The following is a 26,279-nucleotide window of genomic DNA, read 5'->3' on the forward strand; positions in this document are numbered from 1 at the left end:
ACCTTTGACCTGACTTAAAAGTAAGATGGCCGCCGAATGTTTGCTAAGTTGTAGCTGTGACTGTTTTACGTTGTAATTTCCCGTTCAGAGAGAATTGTACACTTCCTTGTCCGTCTCAAAACTCTTCCGCGTCTCTGTAGCAGCCATGTCTATGCGGGAGATCAAGTTATGTTTGTTAGGGGTGAGTAGTTGTCCTAATTTGCGTCGTTAAGGGGCGTTGTACAATGCCGGGATTTTGCTTTTTCAATGACGTCGCGTTTTAGGATAGCCATATATTTGGGTGGAGCCTAATTTTCCGTGGCAGTGTGCAAAGAGATTGTCTTTGTTATTTTGCTTAGATTTATTCATGTTTTGTCATGCCGAAAGTGGCATCGACAGCCCGATATACAGAATCCAGCCTAAGGCCATTTGTGTTGGTCAAAGGCAGCTGCCATGCTAGTCTTTCATTTCCTTAAGAAGGCCCGGTGTTCTTTCATTAAGATGACATGAAGAGTTTGTGTGTGTGGGGGGGGGGGGCAGCTTTACACCACTTTGGTACTACCTGAAAATGGTATCAAGACTAATGATGGAATGAACGAATGAATGAATGACATGATGACTGAGTGAGTGAGTTAGTGAGTCAGTCAGTCAGTCAGTCAGTCAGTCAGTCAGTCAGTCAGTCAGTCAGTCAGTCAGTCAGTCAGTCAGTCAGTCAGTGAGTAGTCAACGAGGGAGCAAGTCAATCCCAATAAAGAATCTTTGCAGAATTCATGAGAGAGTTTAATCTGCAACTTCTGTGTTCATTGTTCCAGGACTCAGGAGTAGGAAAGTCCAGTCTGGTGGTCCGGTTCGTGAATGACAAGTTCACTGCCAACCTGGAGAGCACCATTGGGTATTCACTATCTTATGATCTGTCTAATGATAATTAATAGTACTGGTACGTTTCTTGAATGACATGCAGCAAATTTTCTGTCCAACACAATGCAAACAATAACCTATTTAGTTACAATTATACATTGATTTAGTTACATGTTAAAAGTTCTCTTATCTACAATTTGTGATATGAGTGTACATGTACATTATATGTATTCATTTTAGTCGGTTTCTTTCTTACTTAGTGTGATCATATGTTGTTACTTTATGTTGGAGTCTTTGATCAAAGTGCCTACCAGGCAAAATAAATAAATGAGAATGAAAATCGAAAATGAAAAAAAAAAAAAAAAAAAAGAAACATTGTAGTTCGAGAAAAGAAACCATCCTGTGATTGTGTGACATCAGTGGAAGTGTTGTTACAGAAGGGGAAGTGTTCAATATCCCTGCACAGCATGCCGTGTCCCTGGCAGGTCTCTCTGGACTAGGCTATGAACAGAGTGGCATTTGTTGCCAGTCAGACCTTTTGACTCAGACACACTGTTGTACTGTCTGTCACTGGCACAGAGTGTGTGTCAACTGCACACTTGAGTCATAAGCCATTTCCTCAACTTCCTCTGACCCTCTTCATGCCTGTCAACTGAGGGTATATAAATTTAAGGTTTACTGTGCCAGTCTCTTTGATATACCTCTGCGAAGCATAATCAGTCATTTGTGTTTTACGTAATTGGACAAAGTCTAATTCAATGTTAAGACATGGAGATGGGCACCAACCTACATGTATGCAACCTAAGTGTGGGAAGGAATGTTGAATTTAACTATCTTAATGTTAAGAGTAACCTTAACTTAGACATTTGATTAACCGACCAGGAAGACATCCACTCGTGTCATCTAACAAGATGTCTTGTACCCATCTCAGGGCTTCCTTCATGTCTAAGACTCTGGTGGTGAACGACACGTCCTACAAGTTCCAGATCTGGGACACAGCAGGACAGGAAAAGGTCTGGACACCAAGCTTTGTGTCTTAAATGTCAACTACTAGTACAAGACTTATTGTCTCCAAGAAGTCTCAATACTGTGTAACACTGGACATACTGTGATTGCAGCACTGTAAGACATGTAAGATGTACATGTAAGTAAGATTGTAACTAACTTGATACGTAGTGTGGCTGCAAATTTGTATATATTAATGATACTTATTTCTAATGAATTATTTGGGTGTACTTACAAATGATTTATTGGACCAATCATTTAGTACTTTGTAGCTACTTTGATTGGTAGTAGGTCAGGTAATCAACTGACAGTAAATGCTCGTAACTTATTTTTATGTTTTTCAACTGTAGCCACCGATTTCATGGATGTAGAAGGAAGCAAGGGTTTCTCTTGGGGATGAATACCTTTCAAAGGAAACCTGTCTGCTATAAGCATTAAGCTTGCTCAGTTCACCAATGTGTGTTTTTCATTTTCCAGTATCGAGGGTTGGCTCCCATGTATTACAGAGGGGCGGCAGCTGCTATTGTGGTGTATGATGTCACTAGGGAGGTGGGTATCTGGTAATGTAAAGTAATCCTAGCTCAGGTCTTATTTTCCTACAATTATTCACTCAACATGATATGCCATCATTTTCAATGACAGATTGTACTTTCTGTTTGACACATACAATGTACTGCAGTTTGCAGTCATTATGAAGGCTCTGTTATTGATTGACAAATTCAATGATAAACTTTATCTAATGATTAACACATGATTTATTTGATGTAAACTTGCAACAGGACTAGTGAATCAGGTAACATTTTTCTTACCTATCTGTCTGTCCATATGTTCTATATGTACACATACCAAATATTTGTAATACAACAAATTTTAAGGTTTGTCATTAAATTCTGTCAAAAGATGCCCTGTTTACAATAAGTACGAGTAACGGATGATTTGTTTTGCCTGTGAGTGAGTTTTCTTTTTCCTTACCACCAAGGCAAGTTTCCAAACACTAAAAGACTGGATCCGTGAGCTGAAACAGTACGGCTCGGACAACATCGTTCTAGCGATCGCAGGAAACAAGTGTGACCTGGAGGACTTGCGAGAAGTGTCCACCAGGACAGCGTTGGAATACGCCGAGGAAAACAACGCCATCTTCTGTGAGACCAGCGCCAAGACCGCACACAATGTGTCTCAGATCTTCACCTTGATTAGTGAGTAGTTCAATGTGCCATAGTGTGTTACCCTGTGCATGAAATGATACTGATGGGCTGTAGTTCATTCAGCTATTGATAGATGGTGCTGCTACCCTGTACGTATGGCTCTTCATTGACATCTCTTCAACCCTGACTTCTACTGTAATTATATAGCATCACAAATGTATTCAGGTGCTGAATAGGTGCATCCACAGAAGATAGAGGGTTTTAGTACTTCTGCACTTTAGTTCTAAAGTCCACATATTCCATTGATTTTATTTCAATATAATGTTGTACTAATATCATGTCTCAAGAAAGTCCAACTCATTCTAATCCATCAAACCAACTTGAGCGTAGGAGCCTGTAGTCCAATTTGTAGGTAACCAGTACCACTTTCATGGTGCTGTATGACACCCATAGTTAAAGGTTGATACATGTATAATGTTATGTGTCTTTTTTATACAGCTCAGAGACTGCCATCGGAAAGTTTACTGCCACAGAGCCTGACTGATTCCGGATCCATCCAGTTACAGCATAGATCATCAGCCTCTCCCTCTGGGAAGAAGAACTGTTGTAAACATTAGTGTCTTAGGAAACAATCTTAGCAAACTAGCCTGGTATCTGTTATATTCTAGCTCCGGTTCAGTCTTCTGATTGCTTCTTTGTAGAATAGTCTGGCCCCAGCCTCATTGTCCCTTAAATGTTTAGTCCTTACATTCTTGTGTCCTTACATTAATTTGGGAATCAGATATTTCTCAAAAGCAGTGGAACGTGGTGTTCGAACTCGTGAATGCTTGTTTGAACCTAATCTCCAAACAAATCTTTCAGTGGCTATGAAGACAGTATCTATTTGCCAGACAGTTAACATTTGTCACCTGTAGGCTGGCATAAAAAAAGATACCAGTACAAAAAAGAGAACCTGATAAAACCCCCTGAAAACACACCAAAAATAAGCAGACTTTTCAGCAAGAGAAGAGGAAGAGATCTGAGAAGCAAACCAAAGCTAGGATAGGGTGGATACCAGGCTGTCATCTTACCTTTGGAAGTTAACAAAGGGGCTTGACGTTGTAACATTTTTTGGCACGAAAGTAGAATGTTTTTAAGTAGCAACACTCATGCTTGTACCTTGCCTGTGCTACATTTTTAGACTAAGATATTTTAATAATTATGAATTATATGAGTGGAAAATTGAAATAACTTGTCCCATAAGCTATTGTAGTACAAGTATGATCCTTACAAGAATACACTTGATTTTGAGATATTTTATTCTATGCTACATGTGTAAGCTAATGTGTTCAAATTAATGAAAAAAGTGGAAATACATGAACTGTTGTGATGTTACATGTCGTGAGAAAAAATAAATTATTAGCAGTTTCAATGTGAGAAATTGTAAATTATCATGACAAATATTCCTATAAATTATGGAAAAAGAATGAGATTTTTATAATTACTGTATTACAATTCATGTCATTCTTACACTTCAGAAATATTTTAATGCATTTTATCTGTAGAATAGTTCTTTGAAAAATTGCATTTTCATCTATTGTGTCTCTTGTCAAATCCTTACAATAGGAATGGACTATAATGTGGAAGTTATAAATCACAGATGTCCATTTGTAATCCATTGGAAATATGAAGTTTGCATGTCCTGTCTATTCCAATGTGTGTCAAAAAAATGGATAATTGAATTTCGTTGTCAGTAGTCCATGAATTATTAATTATTTGTTCCTGGGAAACTATTGATCCTATAGAACGGGTCAAAATAGGAAATGGTAGAATCTGATCTGTTGTGGTCTCTGAATGTAACCTTAGTTGGATTTTTTTCAAAGTACAAAAACAACAGCTGGCCATCAATTTGCTATGAATTTCTGGCTCATTCATTCAACTGTATGTATGTACATTATTGCAGTGTTGTATGGGGTATTGATGTAGCATGATTATTGTTACTAGTTATAGAAGATGAATAGAGCATGGTTTCCTTTGATGTATTGATTAAGATTTTTTTTTTATTTTGAGATATGCACAATACAGGAGGCAAGAGCACACATACACATTTCTGGACTACCGGTACGCTTTCTGCGGAAATTGAGAAGTTTTTTTTCTTCATCAATTTCAATGCAGATCTATTTCTAGTATGTTTGCTTGTACAAAATTCTGGAAACCTCTCCAATAAGGACATACCTAGTTAGCCTTACTCCATACAGACCACGTATAGTTTGAAGTGCGGGACGCTCCATAAATTGGACTAGGTTAGTTAGACAGCTGGCCTCAAGTGATTACTCAGTATGGACGCTTCACCATTCAAGTCTGCTATTATTTCCAAATAATGGGGCCTGGAACATACTGTAGTAGTCTCTACTGTACTCGAATGGGTTGCTGGAATAAAGAAGAAATTGGCCAAAGGAATGATATGCCAGGATTCAATAGCCGGTCATAGAATTAATAACGTACAGGCTACACCATTAGCGTGCGCCCTGCTGCCTTACAAAACTTTACATATTCTAGTTCTACGGTTAGAATGTTCATGTACGTGTACGTACATGTACTGTACTAAAATTGTCCTGATTCCATGCTGTTTGCTGTCTTATAATTTTAGTGTCAAGATCATATTCTTGAAATAGCTAAAAACGACAACAAAATTCTTTCCTGTAACCTTACTACTAGTACTAAGATGCCAGTAGCCATAATGAGCGGGTCAGGGGATCATCAATGTGATTTAAAAACTCTGTATTTCAATTGGCTGTTATGCTCGTTATCTTTTGCTTTCAGAGAGAATACGTCATACCCCTGTCCTATGCGCCAAATGTGTACAATACAGCCTAGAGTACAGCCGGTGGTGTTTTGAGAAAGAGAATATAATACGTCCGTGGATGGGCTTATCTCTCGTCTTACATCTAGTGACGTCAGAGTCTTAATGCAAATGTCACTAATCGCCGTTAATTGGACTAGCCTGATTCTAAATTTAGATCCTTAAAAGACCTCTCTTTTGTGAGATAAGGTCGGATTTAAACGTTGTTTTCACACATTTTGCAAACGAAATTTCGCAAATTGGATTCAGATAACATCAAAATGGTTTCTTATCTTGAAAAATACTTAAGACATGCAAAAAGTTGTGAGTTTGTTGAGGTTTGTTTACTTCAGAAAAACAGGTCACCATTTTCTGTCAGACGATAAACAAAGCGTCAAAATATTTATCTTCGCAAGTCGTTTTTTACAACACATCAAACAAGTTCCAAGTTTTCCTTTTTTGGACCTTTCAACTTTCCTGTGAACTTGAAATCGTACGGGTCCATTTCATTTTTCGCGCCAAAATGTCCACAACCACAAATGTATTTGCGTTGCGTTTGTACAAATGTATGCTCGCAGCGTTTCCGTTCATTCAGATTCTATACATACATGTAGTAATGTATTAGTTTCAATATTTGAGACGGGGTCACTTTTTCGCACCTTTCGGGGGTTAAAAACATCCTGTGCTTGACCTAAATCTGGTTGAACGCTGTGTTCTTTTTTCCTGAATAGGAGCGACCTGATGAAGGACAAGTAATATTACTGTAATATTAATTAATACTACTACAGTGGCATTGAGCAAAATCTTAAATATGCACGAAAATGTATAGACATAGTAGGCGTCACTGTTTATGGAAACTGGCGTCTAGTTACTATTATTAACTGTCAAAAGACATAGGTTGTTTTTCACACCTACAAGGATTGGGGCGGGTCCATAAGATGGTATCGCCCGTCCCTGGTGAGAAATGTAAAGAAATTGGCCCAAACTTGCCGACTGGATGGCTAACTTCTTTGACCAATTTTCAACCTATTTTTGGTCAATTTCCTATTATGATTAAGCCCCTGATAGAAACCAAGAAGCCCAGCAAAGTGGAAACGCGTATCAAAGATAATGATCATCCACAAAAAAAGAACCTTATATTCGTTAATTCATGATTCGTTCGTTTTGTGTACTTTTTTTTCAGTGCTAAGAATCAGTCAACATCCTGTTTCAGAAAGAGAAACCACTCAAAGATTTGGGAGTGCATGCCCACAAAAGTCTCCTACGTATTGCGGCTTATGTTTATTTGTACATTTTATCTTTTCCCTTTCGTCGTCTGCCAATATTCCGGTAACGTCATTCCAGCTTTCCTGACACCTGGAAGAAAGTACTCACAAACAACCGCAACTTTTCAAGTACCTCTTCAAAATAAGTAGCGCCTGTCCTGCCTCATTCACAGAAATCACATACACCTCGGAACACTTGACTCCTTAGTTTTAAAAAGGGCAATTCTACTGTAGGAAACGTTAACCGATATATGATAATTTATCAGGTAATAGTTTTGCGTACGCGTCATACTCATAGAATTTCTTTCCCCTTCGAATTTTTATAATCTAGTTGTATACTGAGCTGCAACCGTGCTCTCATAAAAATACAAAATGTGATTTTTTTTCATTTGATAAAAGTTACCCTTTAACGACCGTAACGACGCCTGTGATCAAGAAAGCAGACATTAAAGGTGATTACGTGAGAGATATGGTGAAAACATGTAATCTTGCACCGCATTAAGTTGAATATGATAGAAATACTGCACGTTTTGGTATATTCCTTTTTTTTTCAGTGGGAGGGGAACATTAGGTCTGAATTGTTAGTAGAGTTACGTCAATACTGATGGCTTACGAAATCTAGATCATTCAAGACGATGGTACGTCAATCTACTGAATGAAAATTGATAAAACAGGATGTCACACGCCCTAAGGCCAAGAATCGCATAGGAAGATCCTCCTTTTTGCGTCATCACTTTTCTTTCTGTCCGGTGATGTGGTGTTTCCAAGGGTGATGGCAAATAATCCCTTTTGTTCTTATCTGTAATTTGTTCTAATTTTAGGGACGATCTTATTTTTTTTACAACCAATTAATTTCCAGGAACCCAGATCTCCCTGGACTGTACCAGCTTTCCATATTTTTTCCGGATGGGGTAATAATTTTTTACTCCACTTTTCCATTTTGTAATCTTTCTTTGATATCTCAAACATTTTATGAGCCATTGTATCTGTATCATAGCATATTAGCAAAATTTGTTTGCATTTTTACGTTAAAGTACAAATATATTGCCGGCTGCTACTACTGCTTTACACCCCTTCATTACTATCATTGTTTATAGTGGTATAACCCTAGCCTTATTTGCATATCTGGCGGGACAGAACCACGTGGGTGCCAGCTGGTGCGTGTATATAAGGGAGGGCATGCGCTGTGACCGGACAGCGATCCAGGACCCCGCCTCTGTTTTGGAGAAAGTCGAGCTTCCCCCGAGGCACCCACCACTATCCAGAGAATCCAGAAACCCCGCCAAAATCCACACGGTAGGTTTGAACCCTTTTCACACATTCCACGATCGCTGCATGTGTTGCTTCTTCCCCCTGATGTTGCTAACTTGTTGACAGCTGGTGTATAGAGAGCTAGCTAGCCAGTACAGTATTTTATCGTGGCGAGGTATTTGATATATCGCTGACGGGGGAACCCCACCGGTTGTCCCGCCCGTTTTTCTGGTAACCACCCCGGCAAAACAGATGTAAACACTGGGCTCAAAATGCACCAAAAAGGCGATCGTTTAAGAGTATTCTGGTAACGTTACATGCAGGGTATATAGTTCGCACGACATTGTAGTTGTACCCAGAGCGTAAGATATGTTTAGGATCGTGAATTCCAACTTCCTTATAATATGTGGAGGGTCATTCAAACTGAAACTGTGCCCAAATACTAGTATTGCATTGAATGCATGGCTGGTACCAATTAAGGTTTTCTGTCAATTTACTGTAAGGTTGTCGTGTTGGGTTGTCGTGAGTTCGTCCCTCAATGTAGCATTGCCCTCCTTTGTTTACCTACGTGAGGTCCATAATTTCTGGGCCGTGTTACTGCAAGTGCTTGAGGATTTCGCCCTTATCTGAAGTCACAATCGTTTTTTACGAGCGTGTTCAGCATAGCGTGGCGACAAAACAAGCTCTACAGAACTACAGAGTATTTATCCTTGGTAAGTCCATCAAAAAGCTGTGCCCTTTTGTATTAACTTCTCCGCCCTTGCATTTGACGATCAGCGAACCGTCTCTTGGCTTATTGACCGCCACACAAAACTCACTCAAGTCAAGACTCAAAAATCAAGCTGTGTTCTTTCAAACTCAAAGGCAAAAGCATCAAAACCTCCTTGACGAAAATTTGAGAGAAGTAAAAAACAGGGTCACCCTCTTGTGTTTGAATCGCCGAATCAGTTTTTAAGTATTTACCTTTATCACAAACACACAAACGATATTCAGTGGCAGGGACTTAGAAGAGCTCACGAACGTTTATTCAGCACAAATATTAAAGGGCTCTTGAGTAATGAAAGCTGGCCAAATATCACTGACAAGAGGGTCTTGTTTAGCCACAGTGCAGTGACCCCTTTGTTAACCCTGGGCGTGCGGCATCTGTATCAATTTCCACTTCAGACATCTTGTATTTATCAAACGATGTATCATTTTCTCTGCATATTTAAGTAGCCATTTATGGGCCAATGGAATTGGTCAAGAGACATGGCATCAATCTTTGTTGTGTCAGTGCCACTCATTGGTGTCAGATTCTGTCCATGCCAATGTTATGGGCCAAAACAAATCCGTATATTGGTTCCTGGAAATTTACAGGTAACATGTTGTGTTTGTTGAAAATTATAAATATTCACAAGTAGTTTGACCCCCCTCACATGACCCCCCCCTCACAAGTAGTTTGACCCCCCCCACACACACACACCGAAAATCACTGTCAATTTTTATAAACTGTCACCCTTTTGATTAAAAAAAAAGGTTCGAACAGCAGTTACTTTTCTTCCCTTTATCAGTTTTGTAACATTACAGCTGAATAGATTCCTGTTCAAACCACCGGCCATAATACTTCCCACAATACACCATGTGTTAGTTCTCAGATTTGAAACAGCAGGCTATTTTAATTCCCTTTTAATATATCATGTTAGAAGCTCAATTTGTTTGTTGTGACAGGCCCTTGTTCTGGTTCCTGTTCTGGAATATGTTTCCATAGAGTCATCACTCTGTTGCTAGGTAACAGAAGCCACAATACAGCTATTTTACTGTGGCAGTTATAACCAGCCCTGGCTGTTGAAAGTGGTCCGGCAAGCCGCATATTTATTGCCCACCATATGTCTGCCCTCAGCTTTGATTACTAAAACCCACACTGGCATTTACGTTTGATTGCCGCAGAATTGTAGCAACCTTGGCATCCGCACTGTTGAACGGGCGTATCGTCACTTCATATCAAATCCGCGGCCGGTAAGTCCTGGATTAAGTCATGGAGTGGGGAATACTTCGTCAGTGCCTAGCGATGTAGCAAACATATCACATCTGTACTTTGTAGTTTTCAGGTGTCACTCTGGTATCCTCCTTTATCTAAGGAAAATAGAGTGCTAATTTTTTTACAGTGTTGCTATCTCCGTAATGATAGAGTGCAGTAATTTAAAATCCAGGGCTGCCATGGTAGCTCATGTAGCTACTCTCTGCTTATCTGTTTTAAAGTTTGAGCAAGATACTTAGGGTGTGAGCAGCGCACTTCTGTACATAGAAGTATTCTACTTAAAAGCGTCGCAAACATCGTAAACACTATTTAAGGAGTCTCAGCCACACCTTGAGCACTTAAAAGCCCCTACCTTATTTTGCAAAAATGGCAGGGGTACGCACTTTTGAGCCATTGAGATCATTTCATAGCTCATTATACTTGACAACTTGAAGAAGTGTTGTGTTGTGCCATGTGACAGTTTGCCAGTTCACTGGTTATGTGAGTCAGTTTATGAAACCTTGCCCTAAAATGACAGGAACGTTTATCCGCTTAAGATCACAAATTGTGAATTTGACCACTAGACTCTCCTTAATACAGTTTCTGGCTTAGTAATCTAGTTATGCTGCAACAGTGCATTTCTGACAGGAGTTTATGAAATATCACAATGTTTTGAAAACACTCGCAACGACTAGTCATGTCACATTTGGAAACAAAATTATATGTACTCAACACTTATGTTGCAGTCTAGCAACATTAGCAGATATTGGACATCATTTCCTGTCATTATGGGGGGAAAAGGCACATATTATGCAACAGCAGTCGGTGTATAATTTATCTTAGTATGGTTTAACGATTTCAACAGCGTGTGATTGTGTACTTTTCTGTCATCAAGTCTATGTTGACTGAAGTTTGTTTCTTGCTTAGCATGACAAAGTGCGAAGGTTGAATAGGTGGACCAACAACACAGAGTCATATGTTGAACCCCCATTGTTTGCATGTGACATTATTAAACAGTCAGAGGGACAGAGTGGAGACAGGTGTGTACACATTCCTGAAACGCTGCCTGGGACTCGAACCAAGGACCCCCCCTACCAATTAGGCTTGAGTGGCGTCCACTTTTGGATGCTACATGCACAAGGGGTGCATGGTCAAAAATTGGAAACGTCAATGCGAGGAGGTTTTGATGATCAGAATTTTAGGGAAGATATTATAGAGTTAAACAAAATTTCAAATCTGTTGTACTAGTTAGAATATTATTGATATCTATCTATATAATTGTTTGTTCAGAAATCAATCATCATAATACACATGTAGATATGCGACAGCTCAGGTCATGGTCCATGCTTCAAAATAGAGCATTTTCTTACTGAAAATGATAAGAATCAATTTTATAGGTGCATAGGTAATCTACAGGGGATATGGCAAATATTTATTTTCATGTTGTTTATTGATTTATTTTTCTAATGTACATTATTTCTCACATCAAATAATAGGGTAGGGACTTTTATTTCTGCCCAGTGAAGAGTATAGTAGAAGTGATTGGCATCGCCTTGCTTGTTATGTGTCTGGCATCCAAGCTACAAAATTGGTGTCTGTAGCAGAAAGATTTAGTTGATTATGATACTGAGAAAGCCTTTAATATATGTTTGTGAAATATGGTCAATCCCCATGGACCAGTAAGGCCTTTTGGGATGAAAGAAGATTAGCTATACCAAACATTACCCATTACCTTTTTTCTTGGGACACCTGTGGCCTTGTTTAACCTTCACACTGCTGATTTACAATGTACATTGTAGCCAACACAGATTAATAGCTGGAAGTGCTTTAAGCCTACAACTGAAAGAAGGTTAATATACCTACATGTGCCGACATTGTGCCCATGGGAAAGTCACTTCAAATGGCTTTCCTTACTTCACTCAGGTGAAAATGAGTACCTAGCTTTGCCTTTGGTTAGGGATGTCCCTTCTTTGATACTAGGACGTTAAAGCCTTGGCTGTATCTTCAGCCAAAACAAATAAAGAATAAAATAAAAATATATCATGCAGTCAAGGTTTATAGTCTCAAGCTGTTCAAGACCCAATGGTCACGAAATGGCTTGCCTTTTCCAATTCAGTACATGTTGTCAAAACAGTAATGAGTTGTTGGGAGGTGACCTTCTGTTGAAAAGATATTTATTATCCTGATGCGAGTTGGTTAATTACCTCTGTCTACCTGGATGGGTGTTGGGCCAGACACATTCTTTAGGTGCTGTGAGATGCGGCCTTACTTTGGAGGCCACATATGAGGCTGTTGTCTACCAGTGGTATGAACTTACAATGCCAAACAAGAATTCCGAGATTTCATACCTCCATGAAATATGGGCTTGATATGTAAATGTGCCTGCAGTTACAGAACAAGCTGCTAGGGGGACCAAACTCACACCACTTATTCCTGACAGGAAAAGCAATCTGTCATGAAAACATCAAGACCATAGCATGTTCAGGACAAAAGATACAAAAACCGGAAGTTCTGCTGCAGTACCAAGGTCATCCACCAGGAGGCCCATATTTGACCTTGACGTTTGTCTTCCTAAGACTTACCAACATACCAAATATCATCATAATCCATAAAGGCGTTCTGAAGTTATGCTGACCACAAAGTTGCGGAAACACAGACAGACAGACACACACACAGACATACAGACACACCGAAAACAATACCTCCATTTTTCATGGAGGTAATTATAGGTCTAAATCAACATGTATTACTGCAAAGTATCATCTCCAAGGTCTGGCATGATTGTGTTGACCTTAGTTAGGAGGTGTGGTGCATTGGTCATCCTCCCTGGCCCATCTGCTGGAGTGATTATCTGCCATTAGACAAATTACAGGTAGGGGGGAAAGTCTCAGTAATTACATTTCAGTCAATTACATTTCAGTCAGACGTCAGTACTCTGCACTGGGGGAAGATCATTATATGCGGTGGTGGGTGATGGTCAAGGATAACAATTATTTCTCCTACAGTCAAAACTGCTCAAGACGTCCACTCAGGAGATGACTAAAAATTTTGTCTATGTAGACAGGTGGTTACTATCAGAGGGATTCTTAGTGCTTGTGTCAATGGAAAAATTATCCCATGGACCACCCAAAAAGTGGTCATAGTGGTCCTTATATGTAGAGGTTATCACAGTATAGGTTTGACTGTATATCAAAGGTATGGTTCAATGGGTTTATGAAATGACTTATTACCCGTATTACCTCATTTTGTCAAATGAATATGGATGGTTTCCCTGTTTCCAAAACTAGTCATGTTTTAATTCTCTATTCTTCCTTAGATTTAATCCAAGATAAAATACCTGAAATTGCAACCTTGTAAGACTAGACCCCCAGAAAAGTGGGAAATATACATTCAAATTTTAAGCATATCTAAACTTGGATGTACAACGAAAAGAATTTGAAGAAGATTTTGTGCCAAATCCTTGACCCCTCCCCCAGAGAACAGTAATGATCTGTCCCTACAGTAGCTGCACCACCCTTCATGATGATTAAAGCAGCAGATTACATTAGTAGATAACACACTGGGACTGCCATGTCCTGGTCAGGGGGATTGGATGGTAATTGGTGGTGGGAAACTTTGGTGGACATTCTCTTAATTTGCCGTCTTGTCTCCCATGTTAATTGGTCCATTTATAATGCTTTCACATGTAATAATCTCTTCGTATGCATTTGCTTTCAGTTTGCTCTGACAGAAAATGATATTTCTGCTTCTGGTTTTGTTGTGATTTCATAAAGTTTGTTCCTGTTGAAAATTATTTCTGATTGCCCACCCCCCATCCGAAAATGGACTAAAATGTAGCTAATGAAATATGTATTGCGCACCTGTACATTTGTTTACTTATGTATGCTTTGTCAGTAGACCGTCCTAATAGGTGCATAATTGAAGCCTTCATGAACTAAAAAGGGATACAGGTTAATTTGACCACTTACATGGTTGCCTTTCTCTTATACTCAGCAAACACATTATGTATAGTATAGGCTATAGACCATCAAACAGGGCAGTATACTACTCATGTATGTGTAGTAATAATAATATGCTATGCTATATAGACATGACTATGAGATATGTTATACAAAATACATCTAATCAACATAGATTTTGAAATTAAAAGAGGGGAAGCTGCAAAGTCAAAACGTACAACAAAAGAGAGTTTAGGACCATTTTTAGCTCCATTCATGTCCTAAAGAGCCTTTCGTTTGCACACTATGGAAGAGCATGGCTAACCTTAAATGTGTGTCTGTCAATGTGACTCAATGGACTGTCAGTCACAATGGAAGGAAAACGTTTTTTAGTTGCCGAAATGCCATACTGCCAAATCCACGCATTCTTCTTTCCAAAGTCTGGACTTCGGCAACTTTGTGGCGGTACATAGCTCAGTACATGGTGGAAAGCCAAGCGGAATGACACCAACTCAATAAGGCTTTCCTGGAGGTTTTGGCCTTCAAATTCTTTTCAGTACAAGAATGTCATGACCTCGCAAGGTTTAGTATGGAATGTCACCTATGCTACTACAAGGTAGCGATCCTTTTAGAAAGGATTCTACAGAAGTTGAATCTTCCTACAGGCATCTTTGCCGGCAGCTAGAAGAAGCCAGAGGTATTATTTCCTAACAATTGACTTGCTGCTATTATTCAGGGATTAAGTCTTCGTGTTTGTCTTCCCACAGAACTGGTGAAGAGCTGCTAAGGTTGACTGGTGCCCTACTTCCCGTGCATAAGTCGCACCCGCTGGAGAAGAGACAGCACGCCAGGGAGATTCAGCAGCATGGGGTTCGACATCGAGAGATTTGTTGGTACTGTGAACGAGGGGCTGCTGTGCTGCGTGTGCCGAGACGTGCTGGAAGACCCGCTTCAGGCGCCCTGCGAGCACGCCTTCTGTTCCACGTGCATCCACGGCTGGCTGGTGCACGACAGGATCTGCCCCGAGGACAGGCAGCCTCTCAACATCACCCAGCTCAGGCCACTGTTCCGCTACATGAAGAATGACTTAGACAGGCTGCAGATTCGCTGTATCAACGCCCAGCACGGATGCTCGGTCGTATGCGAACTGGAAAACATTTCCAAACACGAGAGAGAGTGTGGCTTCGTGTCTGTCTGCTGTCCCAACATGGGATGCTCCACTATCGTGGAGCGCCGCAACCTCGATGTGCACCTGAACATTTGCGACTTCCGCTGTAAGGAGTGCCCGCGGGGGTGTGGCATGCAGATACTGAACCACGACGACGCTGAACACAACTGCATAGCGGAGCTCCGCACGGAGGTCGAGCTCCTGCGAGCCGAGATGATCTGCAAGTTGGAAGACCAGCGTCGCGAGATGGAGTCGCGTTTAGACTCGCAGCGCCGACACATGGTCCAACGGGAGGGCCTGCTACAAGCCGAGGTCGACGACCTCAAAGGACAGGTGACCCGCATCATGCAAGAGATGCGCTCGCTGATGGAAATCGAGCGGCAGCGGCGGCAGGACCTGGAACGGGCGGAGCTCGAGAAGCGGGAGCTCGTCGAGCTTATCAAAGGTATCCCACGGGAGGGGTCAGAAAGCATCAAGAGCGTTACCTGTAGTCGATGCAAGAGAAGCGAGAGGATAACTATTATATAAGGTTAGACGTTCGCTGTTATGTGGTGTGTCGTGCATTTTGTCCTAACACGTTTTTGTTGGTGGCCAATCATAATATCTCTTCCCTTACTAACCCTTATAATATTAGCATCTATGTTTAGTTTCACCACTAATATACATTATGTCAGTAAGCCATTTTATTTTTGCCAATTCAATATACTAAAACTTACTAATTAGGAATAGCCAAAACTTCATCATTACCGCTTTTAAACACTTTTTAGAGCAGTCACGTTTTTCCTTTTTTTCACACATGTGACACCAATATGTCACATGATAGAGGCTTCAACAATGCTCATTCAGGAAAATGACACATTCTTTTTGCACAACAGAAGCCACGGTCTGATGCAACAGGTGGTATTTCTATACAACTTGTAGCACCAAAAAAAAAAGGAGTTATAAGTAGCTCAGACCTCTCGTCCAACAACATTCTCTGACCTAAATTGCTGCTATTGTTACAACAGGTGAATAAGGTTACGCCATGTAACTTGATTCTTAACTTTGAGCCCTGCGCTACGCACCACGCCTGCTAATTGTTCAGCCCACGCTATCCTAAGTGGGACTGACAACTTTTTAAGTACTTAGAAAAATACAGTATCAAGCACGCTTCCACTGTTTGCAGATCCAACGTAAATCTACAGGCAAACATGTTTTGTTCCAGAAAATACGGCAGATACTCAGAACCTTGTTTGCTATTCCTTGCATCTTAGGAACAGAGAAGGGTCTTGTCCTTCTTTGGGTCTTCTTGTAAGATTATTGCCGGGAAAAGTGAACATCGTACAAAATCCTTTGTTGCATCCTTGGTCTTCTTCAAAAGGCCATTTTGTCTCTGATTCTCATGGTTACACAGACCAGTTTAACCCAAAACCTTTTAAAAGGATTATGGTAAATTTACTGTAGCCATTTTGGTTGCAACTTCTAGGGCTGTCCTAAAAGTAGCCATTAAAAGCTCTTGCATGGGTTTGTAGATGATATGTACAATGTATGCTAGTAGTAGTTAAGTGCATTGTGAAATGGTAGTACATGGTTCACAAGGCCATAAAACAGCATGGGGTAAAAGGGGTTTGTTTGGAGTCCCCGCAAGGTTTTCCATTGACAGGTGCACCTGTTGTTACATGTACAATGTACAAGCATTATGGGTCCAGCTGGTGTGAAGGGTATAGAGATATGCCATAACCATCTGTTACTAATGGTACCCAGCTTTCACTATCAATATCATGACAGTCTTTTCAAAATATAAGTTACTGTCACTCAAACTACAAAACAAAGGAACAATGGAGTTGTCTTCATAGATATATAGAACACCATGATTGTTGCCAAAAATCATGCTCCCAAATTTACTAGACTCAAGTCAAGCCCCCACCCCATCCTTCTGACATCTGTGACCTTTGCTTCATCCTCAAGGTCATTGTCATTATCATTTAAGAACGACCTTCATTCTCTGTAAAGACGCTGTGATGTGTTAACAAACGGATTGGCATAAATGGAAATGTGTCGTGAGACTTGTATTGTTAAATTCCATCATTTTACTATCTTACTCAATAATTCATCATTTAACAGACTCTTCTTAATCCGCCTTCTTTACCAAACACAATGTTACCATTCTTCCTAATGTCATACCTGTAGGCCTGTCTTTGAATCTAACCTTTACCAAATCTTTACTTACATCTCTTGATGCATTTAGGGAAGTTTAAAAAAAACTAAAAAAAAAGAAGAATATTGTTTGGGTTGAATTACAAAGCTGTATTAAGTAGAGTGGGGGAATTGAACTGAGAAAATAAGAAAATTCATACATTCAGAAGAACGATTAAAAAATTCAATAATCGGTAAAAAAATGGTTAATGTTACACCCCTATATTCTAATTCCTGTATATTCCCGTTGCTGGTCAAATGAAGTAAATATGTGATGCGTAAATGCAGCTGGGTTTCTACTGTCAGCATATCAAGTGCATAAAACTACAAACTGCATTATTTTAGCCGAAAACAACAGGTACAATGTATAACGGAAGCTGGACATAAGAAAAAGGCTTCTAAGAGGAATTTCCTTTGTGGAATACTGTTTTGTAACGTTACTAATGAGCCGAAAACTCGCCGCTGCCTTTCCAAAGTGTTCAACTGCACAGCCATCCTGAGTATGTTTACCTTTTCCATTGTAAGAAAGAATGTCCTCTGAACTGTTTTCCAGACAAAATATGCTGACTATGGTAAGATTGTGTGTAAAAATGCGCCTGACGAAGATTTTATGTTAAGACAACTTAGTGAAGTCATTTTGCCATTCATATCTCCCATTCTGCCCTAGTTAGGTGTGACAGGAAGCATCTATTGTTGTGTTTTTGTTAAGCTGAATGTATATTCAATAGTCTTCAGAAGACATAAATAGTCGACATCATTTAGGTGTCTTAAAATTCCGAGGCTTTCTCTCCACAAAACACTAGCATAGTAAGCATAGTAAACCCACGCCACCATATCCAGTGCTACAAATGTATTCTGCACTGTGTTTACTTCTAGAATGGCATATCATTTAAAACTCAGTATAGACTTAAAAGGTTGACTGGCTAAGGAATTTTTCTGACATGTGGACATTCTAATAGCTTTCTTAGTAAAGTGCTTAGTATTGTCCAATCTAAGAACTTTTCCTTAAAAAATAGCAGTAGCAGTACATGTTTTGCCTCTTGAGTTATACCCACCATCTTTTTGTTTTTCCTGCTAAAACAAATGTAACTCTATAGACATCTAATTAATCTCGTCAGAAAGCCATTTCCAAGTTCATCTGCTCCAGTAATCCTCCTGATATCCCAAACATCGGTAACCCATAGCAACAGGATAGATTAAAGGTCACAGCGACAGTCCTGATTGATTTATTTAATCCTGAACTTGAGAAGAGTCATCCCACACAATCTATCTCCATATGTGCAATCACTCTTTCCAAAGATTAAGATCAAATGTATTTTGTCAAAGTCAGAAGGTTATCAGATGGTGGGAAATTTGGAAGGAAGCCCCCACATGACAGATTAGTTGATACAACAAGTTGAAGTAATCACCCAGTGATTAAAACGTACAGATGTTTGGACTGTTCCAAATGATTTTGTAGGGGTTGGAGAGTTTGTTCTTGAACTTGACGTTTTCTGGGATTATAACCTTATGCTGATACTCTAGGCTTTTCCCTTCAATTACCTCTACCTCTTATGAAATTTTTGTCATCAGTGTAGCAGTGTTATCATTTCTAGATTTAATTAGATAATGATGAGAATAAATCATAATTGGTATCTTTCAAAAAACGTAAAGAGCAGTTGTAAATTGTAATGATGGTAGAAAATAGGAATAACCTTATTCTGGATGAGAGGAACGTGAAGCATTATAATAATAATAACACGTAACTATTTCTTTATAGATTAAAATGTCGTCTTCAGTTTTAATAGGAGATACCGGTATGTGTTCAAAGGGGATTTTCACGTTACATAAGGTTCAAAGCCTGAAATCCAGTCTTGTTTAGTATATCTATAGCTGACAAGGTTGGGTTTCAGGCTGCCAGGTTCATCCCTGAATGTCTAAGCCATTGTTGACACTGATGCCTTCAAACATTTAAGAGCCACACCCTATTTAGGGCTTTTACGCCAATTTCAAAGACATCAAAGACTGTCAGATAAACCCACTTAACCCTCAGCTAAAGTGGCACAGAAAGACTGGAAAGCCTAACTTCTGATTGAGGGAGACATGGCAAGGGCTAGAGACACATCTGGGTGTGGTTGAAACATTCCAGTCATAGTAGTTTGTTTCACAAGTGGATTTGCAAAGCATGTGCTTGAATTTTGGAACAGCTACTTATAACTAAACTACAAAATGTCGGGGAAAGGTAAAGAATCTGTCCTCAGATAATAAGCTTTTCAGTACAATGTAGTCTCGTCACATCTCACATTTTTCAGTTATGCAAGCACACCAGGTCATCCTTTTCGATAAGTGTGTTGTGTTCTTTTACATGCAGTTCAGAAGCTCCTACATACAATGGGCCACTGGCATAAAATACTACTGTCAACATATATTATAAGCAGATAATAGAGGCAAACTCACATTTGACATGAGGTCTTGGGGTCAATATTTATCTACAAAATGTGAGAATCTCTCTGTATTGATTAGAATCAATGTTTTAAATGATTTGGAAACAAAGTGCAAAGTGTTCCAAAGGATTGACATATACCACCTGTTACAGGTAGTGTCATATGTTTCACCCAGAAACAATGGTCTAAAAATAGAAAGATTTCTATCTGGTTGACCCCTGACCCCAACAGTAAGTTAGACATATTATGCAGCGTGTTCAGGTGTTGGCTGGGTCAGACAACAAAAGATTTAGGACTGGTCCAAAAATCTCTGCGGAGGAGGAAGAAATTGGCTTTGATTTGTGAAAATTTTAGAAGAATGTGGGAGTCGAGAATGTCTTTTCCTTCAAAACACTTTTGTTTCATTTGTTATTGAAATAAAGTTATTGGAATGATTTAATGATAATGATAGCAATAATATTTACCCCTAAGGTAATTTGGAATAGTCCAAAAGAGGAGCTTTTACTAGAAATTACATCTACATGATCATGATGGTATTTAATTATTAATGCGATGGTTTCAGACCTTTTCATCATGCTTTGTGCCGTCTGAAATTTCCATCAATCATTTGTTCGCCACCAGGAAATTACTCAATGTTATTGGGCCTGTCTCGTTGCTAAGGAAGTATGGTCTGGGTTTCATGCATAATGTCGTATACATGTACACATGTATGTATGCTGCAGTACACTGAGTGAGTAAAGGAATTGTTCATTCAACTGTCATGTCAGAGTGTATAGATGACCCAAATATAAGCTTCTTCGGTTCTTGTCTTTGAAGTTACTGACAACAAACATAAAAGTAAACAAACTATAGGTTGTATGGGGAATTTTAATCCCATTTTGAAAATTTTAGAATTCCATTGTATCCCCCACCCCCTTCAATTCAGATTGATTTTTGATTTTGAAAGTAGTAACTGTTGTATACGTTTTACTAAATATTTTGTTCTTCCCAAATACACATAGTTTTTCTTCACAAAGGTCACAAAGGTGAACATCCTGCCTAGTTCTCTAGTCTAATGAACAAGCCCTAAAGTTTCTTTTGCGGTTCCTTTGTTCCTCAACCTACCTGTGTGTCACACAAAGGAGAGGAAGAGCAACAATAAATCTTGCACACACCTGTGTGTGTAAGGACTAAATGAGGTGGACATACAATAGTTTTATGTGACTATGATTATACCTTTTAGCACCAAAATACAGTCACTACCTTCATGTTGTGGGTTAAATCTCTTTGATCATCATCAATTTTGATCCAGAGGCCTAAAGGTCCCAAACAGTATGAAAAAGATGTCCCAAATGGACACTGAAATGTTCAGATGATATAAAAACGGATTGTCAGAACAGTGTCGAGGTAAAACTTACAAATTGTGAATCAGACTTTTTTCTTTTAAAAGGAAGAGATCACTGGAATGGAAAACAGCAATAATAAGACATGTTTTGTTGCATCTGCTACAATCGCAACAAAATATTGACTGTCTTGTGCTACTGAGAAAAAAATACCGCACATCGATATCCTGAAAAATTCTTGGTTCATGGCCTGAGGTTATGTTGCGTACAGGTATTGTCTTCAAAAAACATCAGAGGGACAAACACTAATGATTGATGGGCGGGATATTTGACAGATCTCAAACCTTGTTTCATAACAATTTCTTCATGATTTTTAGGAGGTAGTCAAAGTTAACCTTTCAATGTGATTTGAAAGAGTGATACCATAATCAACATTAATAATAACATTATACTCTTCGTTAGGTTTGCAAATCCTAAACTTACTAAATACCTTTAATGGCCTTTTTACTGAATTACTGGGTAGATCATGATTTGTAACAGGAGTATGAGAGTGACAGGTCCTTCAGGCGGCTCAGGCCTGGCTGACAATAGTGATTGTCCTCTGTTGTAGATTTTCACAGGTGGTTTGGCAGGTAGGGAGGTCGTGAGAACAAAACAATTAAGACAGCTTTCTCTTCACCTATTAGAAGGGGATGGGGCTAGGGCATGTCTTCACTACTCATTTTTGCCAAAGGTACAAGAATGCATGTAGAGATGGAATGTATCACAATCTCGTTTTTGCTTTCTGAAAACCGTCTACAGTTGTGTCAACAGTTATCATGTAAAGAAGGACAAAAGCTATGTCCTGCTCAATGTACTAGAGAAATCCTTTAACTCTTTTTGACATTTACTATGAACAGTAGACCATCACTTGATGTCCTGTTGTAAGGACTGCAACCCTTTCCAGTAGCATGCAAGTTGGATGAGTGAAATGCAGCCAGCTGGCGTAACCTTTTGGCCCTTTGAAGTGATAACCACTGAACTGTGCATGCTACAACCTGCATAGCTGGCAATACTACTAAACTGATGCTGTTACAGATAACAGAAAGCCTTATAGCTAAAGCCTTAAGGTTATAGTTGTGCAATTGTTTGTATACTCTAGTTGTTTTGCATTGTCAGCATTTCTGTGTCACCTGCTAACAAGATGCCAGGATGTCTACCGTATTCTACAGCCATTTGTATGTATTAATTTTGAGCGGAATCCACACAGAACCATTTCTTAACTTATTGCTTCTGACCATTAGGGCAGAATGCCAGGAGTCTCTTGGGAATGTACCCATCCATCCTTATTCCGTAGTGTGTACAAAAGCTAATTGTTCTTGCCACATTCACTGGATAACATGCCAGGTATTTTTGTAACAGTTGTTTTTTCTACATCTCATGCCATATTCTTTGTCAACAATTGTTACCAAAAAGTTGTTAAGCAGCACATGAAAAGGTGACTTATACATTTAGATGATACATATGCAGGTAATGTAAATCCAAAAATGATACACAGGAAGTCAATCACCTTCGTTTTAAAGTTTAATCCCAATGTAGTCGGTTCCTTTTAACTCCGAACGGCTTATAACAACGCCTTTAGAATATTGTTTTCATATGGAAAATTTGAGAGCGCCAGTCGAATGTTTGTGACTGAGGTTGTCGATACCTTCGATGCTCGCAGACGTAAACTAACACACTCTTTCACCAATCGGCTCCTCAACAGTAATAACAGTATCATAAAACTCGCAATCCACTCAGACTTATCATCCACCAGTCACTACTGGGATCACTATATCGGCCTAGTCTACCGGTAAGGCCTTTCCCGTTTGTATATGTACCGAACCCTACCATTTTTACTATGTGTGCACCTTGTTATTTTAATTGTTTGTCTACTATGGGCCAATTTGCGCCTGAAATAAAGAATAAAGATAAAGATTTTAATCAAATTGCAGTATCAGGTGGTTTTGGTCCTTCCTCTGTTAAATTATTCAGAACATTGCATCTCAAGGGGGTCCTGGATACTTTGTCATAGCTCTTACAGGTTAGAGCACAGGATTATAAGTTATATTTACTGAAGTATCACTGATCTGGGGATTTATCCCGTGGGACCTTTCATGTGGTCGAGAGAGGATCAGGACTTTGTTGGTCTACAGTTACCGTGGACAACAGGTCTTGAGCATTTCAGGATACATCATAATACATTGTACAATCATGTAATTGTAGGTCTATATATCCTACTGAAAGGTTGTTTTTTTTTCTATAGAACATTGGCATATATTGTTTCTGGAATATTTCATAACCTTCTCCCTGCTGCCTAACCCAATTATTACCAATACAAAACTGGTAAACAGACCTAACACTTGTTAATCTTCAGTTGGTGTACATGTACATGTTCCAATGTGTCATAAAGTAAGGACCTTGTATGATGTTTTGCAGGAGAGAGGGCTTGGGTTCTTCTTATATTTTATATAATTATTATGTTGGAAGGATTGGAACTACTCCATGACATTTCACCCTCTGATGTCCAGTCTAGAAGTGTTGTAAAATTGGTAATGGAAAAAAGATGGTGTTTTAGACATCTGGTGTTTCCATTCTTATGAATGTATTTTTTTCCTGTTTTTCAGATGTCCATGACAAGTTGTTGACATGAGGAGGCCGTATGATGTGGTACCAATAAAAATGTCACGTGATCTACCCATGCTGGTCGGTGCTAGTTCTGTCCACAGTGGACCGGGAGAGGGCCAGGCCAGGACAACTCTTTGGTTGACATTTCTACAATGGAAAATTAGAGGTCTTAACCTTCAGCACACTGAAGCATCCATTTGGCTACAAATTCTTTAAAACTAATAATTTTTAATTTGTGTACATTTTTATGTCCCATAATGACATCATTTGATACCAGTTTCCTTTTGCTGGGTAATTTACATGTAGTTAAACTTATTTCAGCCTAGCTATTATCTTTGTCAAGTGAAACAGGGCCAAAATGGAAGGCAATTCAGGTTTATGAATAATCTTCCTTTCTTGTATTCTTCAATATCTCAAGTGGGTGTTGCCATCCTTAAAAAGTATTTTGGTAAGGCCAGAATGTTTTAGTTCATGTTTAAGTTATTATCACAGAGGTGCAAGCCCATGTGTAATATTAATATCATATAGAGAAAAAGCTAAGACATGGTAATATCAGAGAGGCACAAAATAGTATATACACGTGCCTTATAGTGATGTACTGTGAAACATACTTGTAAAAATTTACTCTCATCCAAGTTTGATAGTAAAATGTAAGTACGTTTTAGAAGTAAACTTTTTAATCAAGCATCATTTTTATTTTTCAGCCTTTTGAATGACAAGATGTGTTACATGTGTAAGCTTGGATGTAGCACAAGTTTCTCATGTGAATTTTTATTACTCTATGGGAGTAATAAAGATGTAGCACTTATATGTGTTATATGAACAAGGTCTGAATAACAGGATTGACCAGGACTTAAACACTAAATTTAAAGCACGTGTGTAAAAAGGAGGAGACAGTGATTATACTTGTATAGAATAGAGTTGGAGAATACTAGCATGGCTCAAAATATAGACTAAAAAAACAATAATAATGTTTGGCTAACACTACATATAATGGTGCAATCTCTTGCATGTTTTATTGTAAAACAGTTGCACAAAGCATATACCAATCCTTAAACTCATCCACTGCCACAAGACTCAAGAGCAGTGGGAGAACAATTGTGTTCCAGTTGCTGTTAGGGCTAAGGCATGTATGAAAACACAACAGTTACAACTCTGCAGGAATGCCGTAGCAAACCGTAGTGCCTTTTACAATGTGTTGATACAGATGACAAAAATAGATGGCTTCACAAACAATTGTTGGATACAAAAATTCACAAGTGACTTTTGTGACAGGTCTGCATGTTACTAGAAACCTCAGGTGGTTCAAGAACTATAATGTGGTCTAATCATGCCACCTAGCAGAATGTTACAGAACTGCATTGAGCTGTTCCTATATCACCAGTTGGCAGGACACTGTACCTTGTACCAGTTAGGCTTTGATCTGCTCAGATACCTTGGTGCTTCATGTCAAATGAATACAGTATACATGATTCATTGTCACTTTGTGAAAATAAATATTAGTATTTATGATTCATAATACTGTTAACACCATTACAACATGAATATTCTGTTCAATTACAATTTTAACTCTTGTACCTTGTTAGAAGTATCTAGCATCCTTCTTATCATTTATAAGGTGCTTTTTTAAATCTTTTGTACTGTCAGTTATCAAGAAACTAAACATAATTGTGCTTCTGCCAGTTTAATCACTATACTGTCGCCTGCCTACACATCATTGTACACATGACATTTTGTTTATCATATTTGACATAAGTGCAGCAAGCACTGGTAACATTTGCAAAGTCTAGTTATCTTATGTAGCTGTTAATTCCAGTTTTAGGATTTTTTTTAAGTCATGGCTATCCCAGGTGTTTGTTATTTATGTTCATGTACAATGTTACCATGATAATTTATTGGAATTCTACAGTGGTACCTAATAAAACGTACATCTGTTATTAATAAGAATGTGTGTTTGATTTTTTTTTTCATTTCCCAAAGCTTTAAAGTAATATGTCACTAAAAGATGTGTGAGAAGAGTTGGTGTGACTTGTCAATCGATTATCAGAATAGTGGTGATAATAATAAGGATCATGGGTGTGGGGGTGGGGGTGGAGAAAGGTTTAAAGGTTTACTGTTGGCTGAAGGATTTTCCAGACTAACATCTGCTTGCTGATTGTTAGCGGACCTGTTTTGTGCGTCACCTAGCGTTTCGTGTATGCAGCACAGATTGGTCGTCAAGAACTTGCCTTTTCCAACATAAATAATTTAATACGCTCAATTTTTAAAGACGAATGTGCTCCATGAC

General features: G+C 39.0%; 2 protein-coding genes across 2 annotated transcripts; both read left to right on the forward strand.

Moving 5' to 3' along the window:
• The first annotated feature begins 9 nt into the window (after window positions 1-9).
• LOC109482053 (ras-related protein Rab-22A-like) lies at window positions 10-5,368 on the forward strand. The gene is made up of 6 exons (XM_019784706.1): window positions 10-181; window positions 792-871; window positions 1,769-1,850; window positions 2,320-2,391; window positions 2,822-3,038; window positions 3,486-5,368. Exons 1-6 carry the CDS (start codon window positions 146-148, stop codon window positions 3,602-3,604), a joined length of 606 nt encoding a protein of 201 aa, XP_019640265.1. The 5' UTR covers window positions 10-145; the 3' UTR covers window positions 3,605-5,368.
• A 2,852-nt stretch (window positions 5,369-8,220) lies between these two features.
• On the forward strand, window positions 8,221-25,686 carry LOC109482040 (RING finger protein 151-like). The gene is made up of 3 exons (XM_019784693.1): window positions 8,221-8,369; window positions 15,026-15,955; window positions 23,992-25,686. The coding sequence occupies exon 2, from the start codon at window positions 15,124-15,126 to the stop codon at window positions 15,952-15,954; it is 831 nt and encodes a 276-aa protein (XP_019640252.1). The 5' UTR covers window positions 8,221-8,369; window positions 15,026-15,123; the 3' UTR covers window position 15,955; window positions 23,992-25,686.
• The last annotated feature ends 593 nt before the right edge of the window (window positions 25,687-26,279 follow it).

This window comes from Branchiostoma belcheri, unplaced genomic scaffold (genome assembly GCF_001625305.1).
Source record: "Branchiostoma belcheri isolate BF01 breed outbred unplaced genomic scaffold, Haploidv18h27 scaffold59, whole genome shotgun sequence".
NCBI classification, from domain to species: domain Eukaryota; kingdom Metazoa; phylum Chordata; class Leptocardii; order Amphioxiformes; family Branchiostomatidae; genus Branchiostoma; species Branchiostoma belcheri.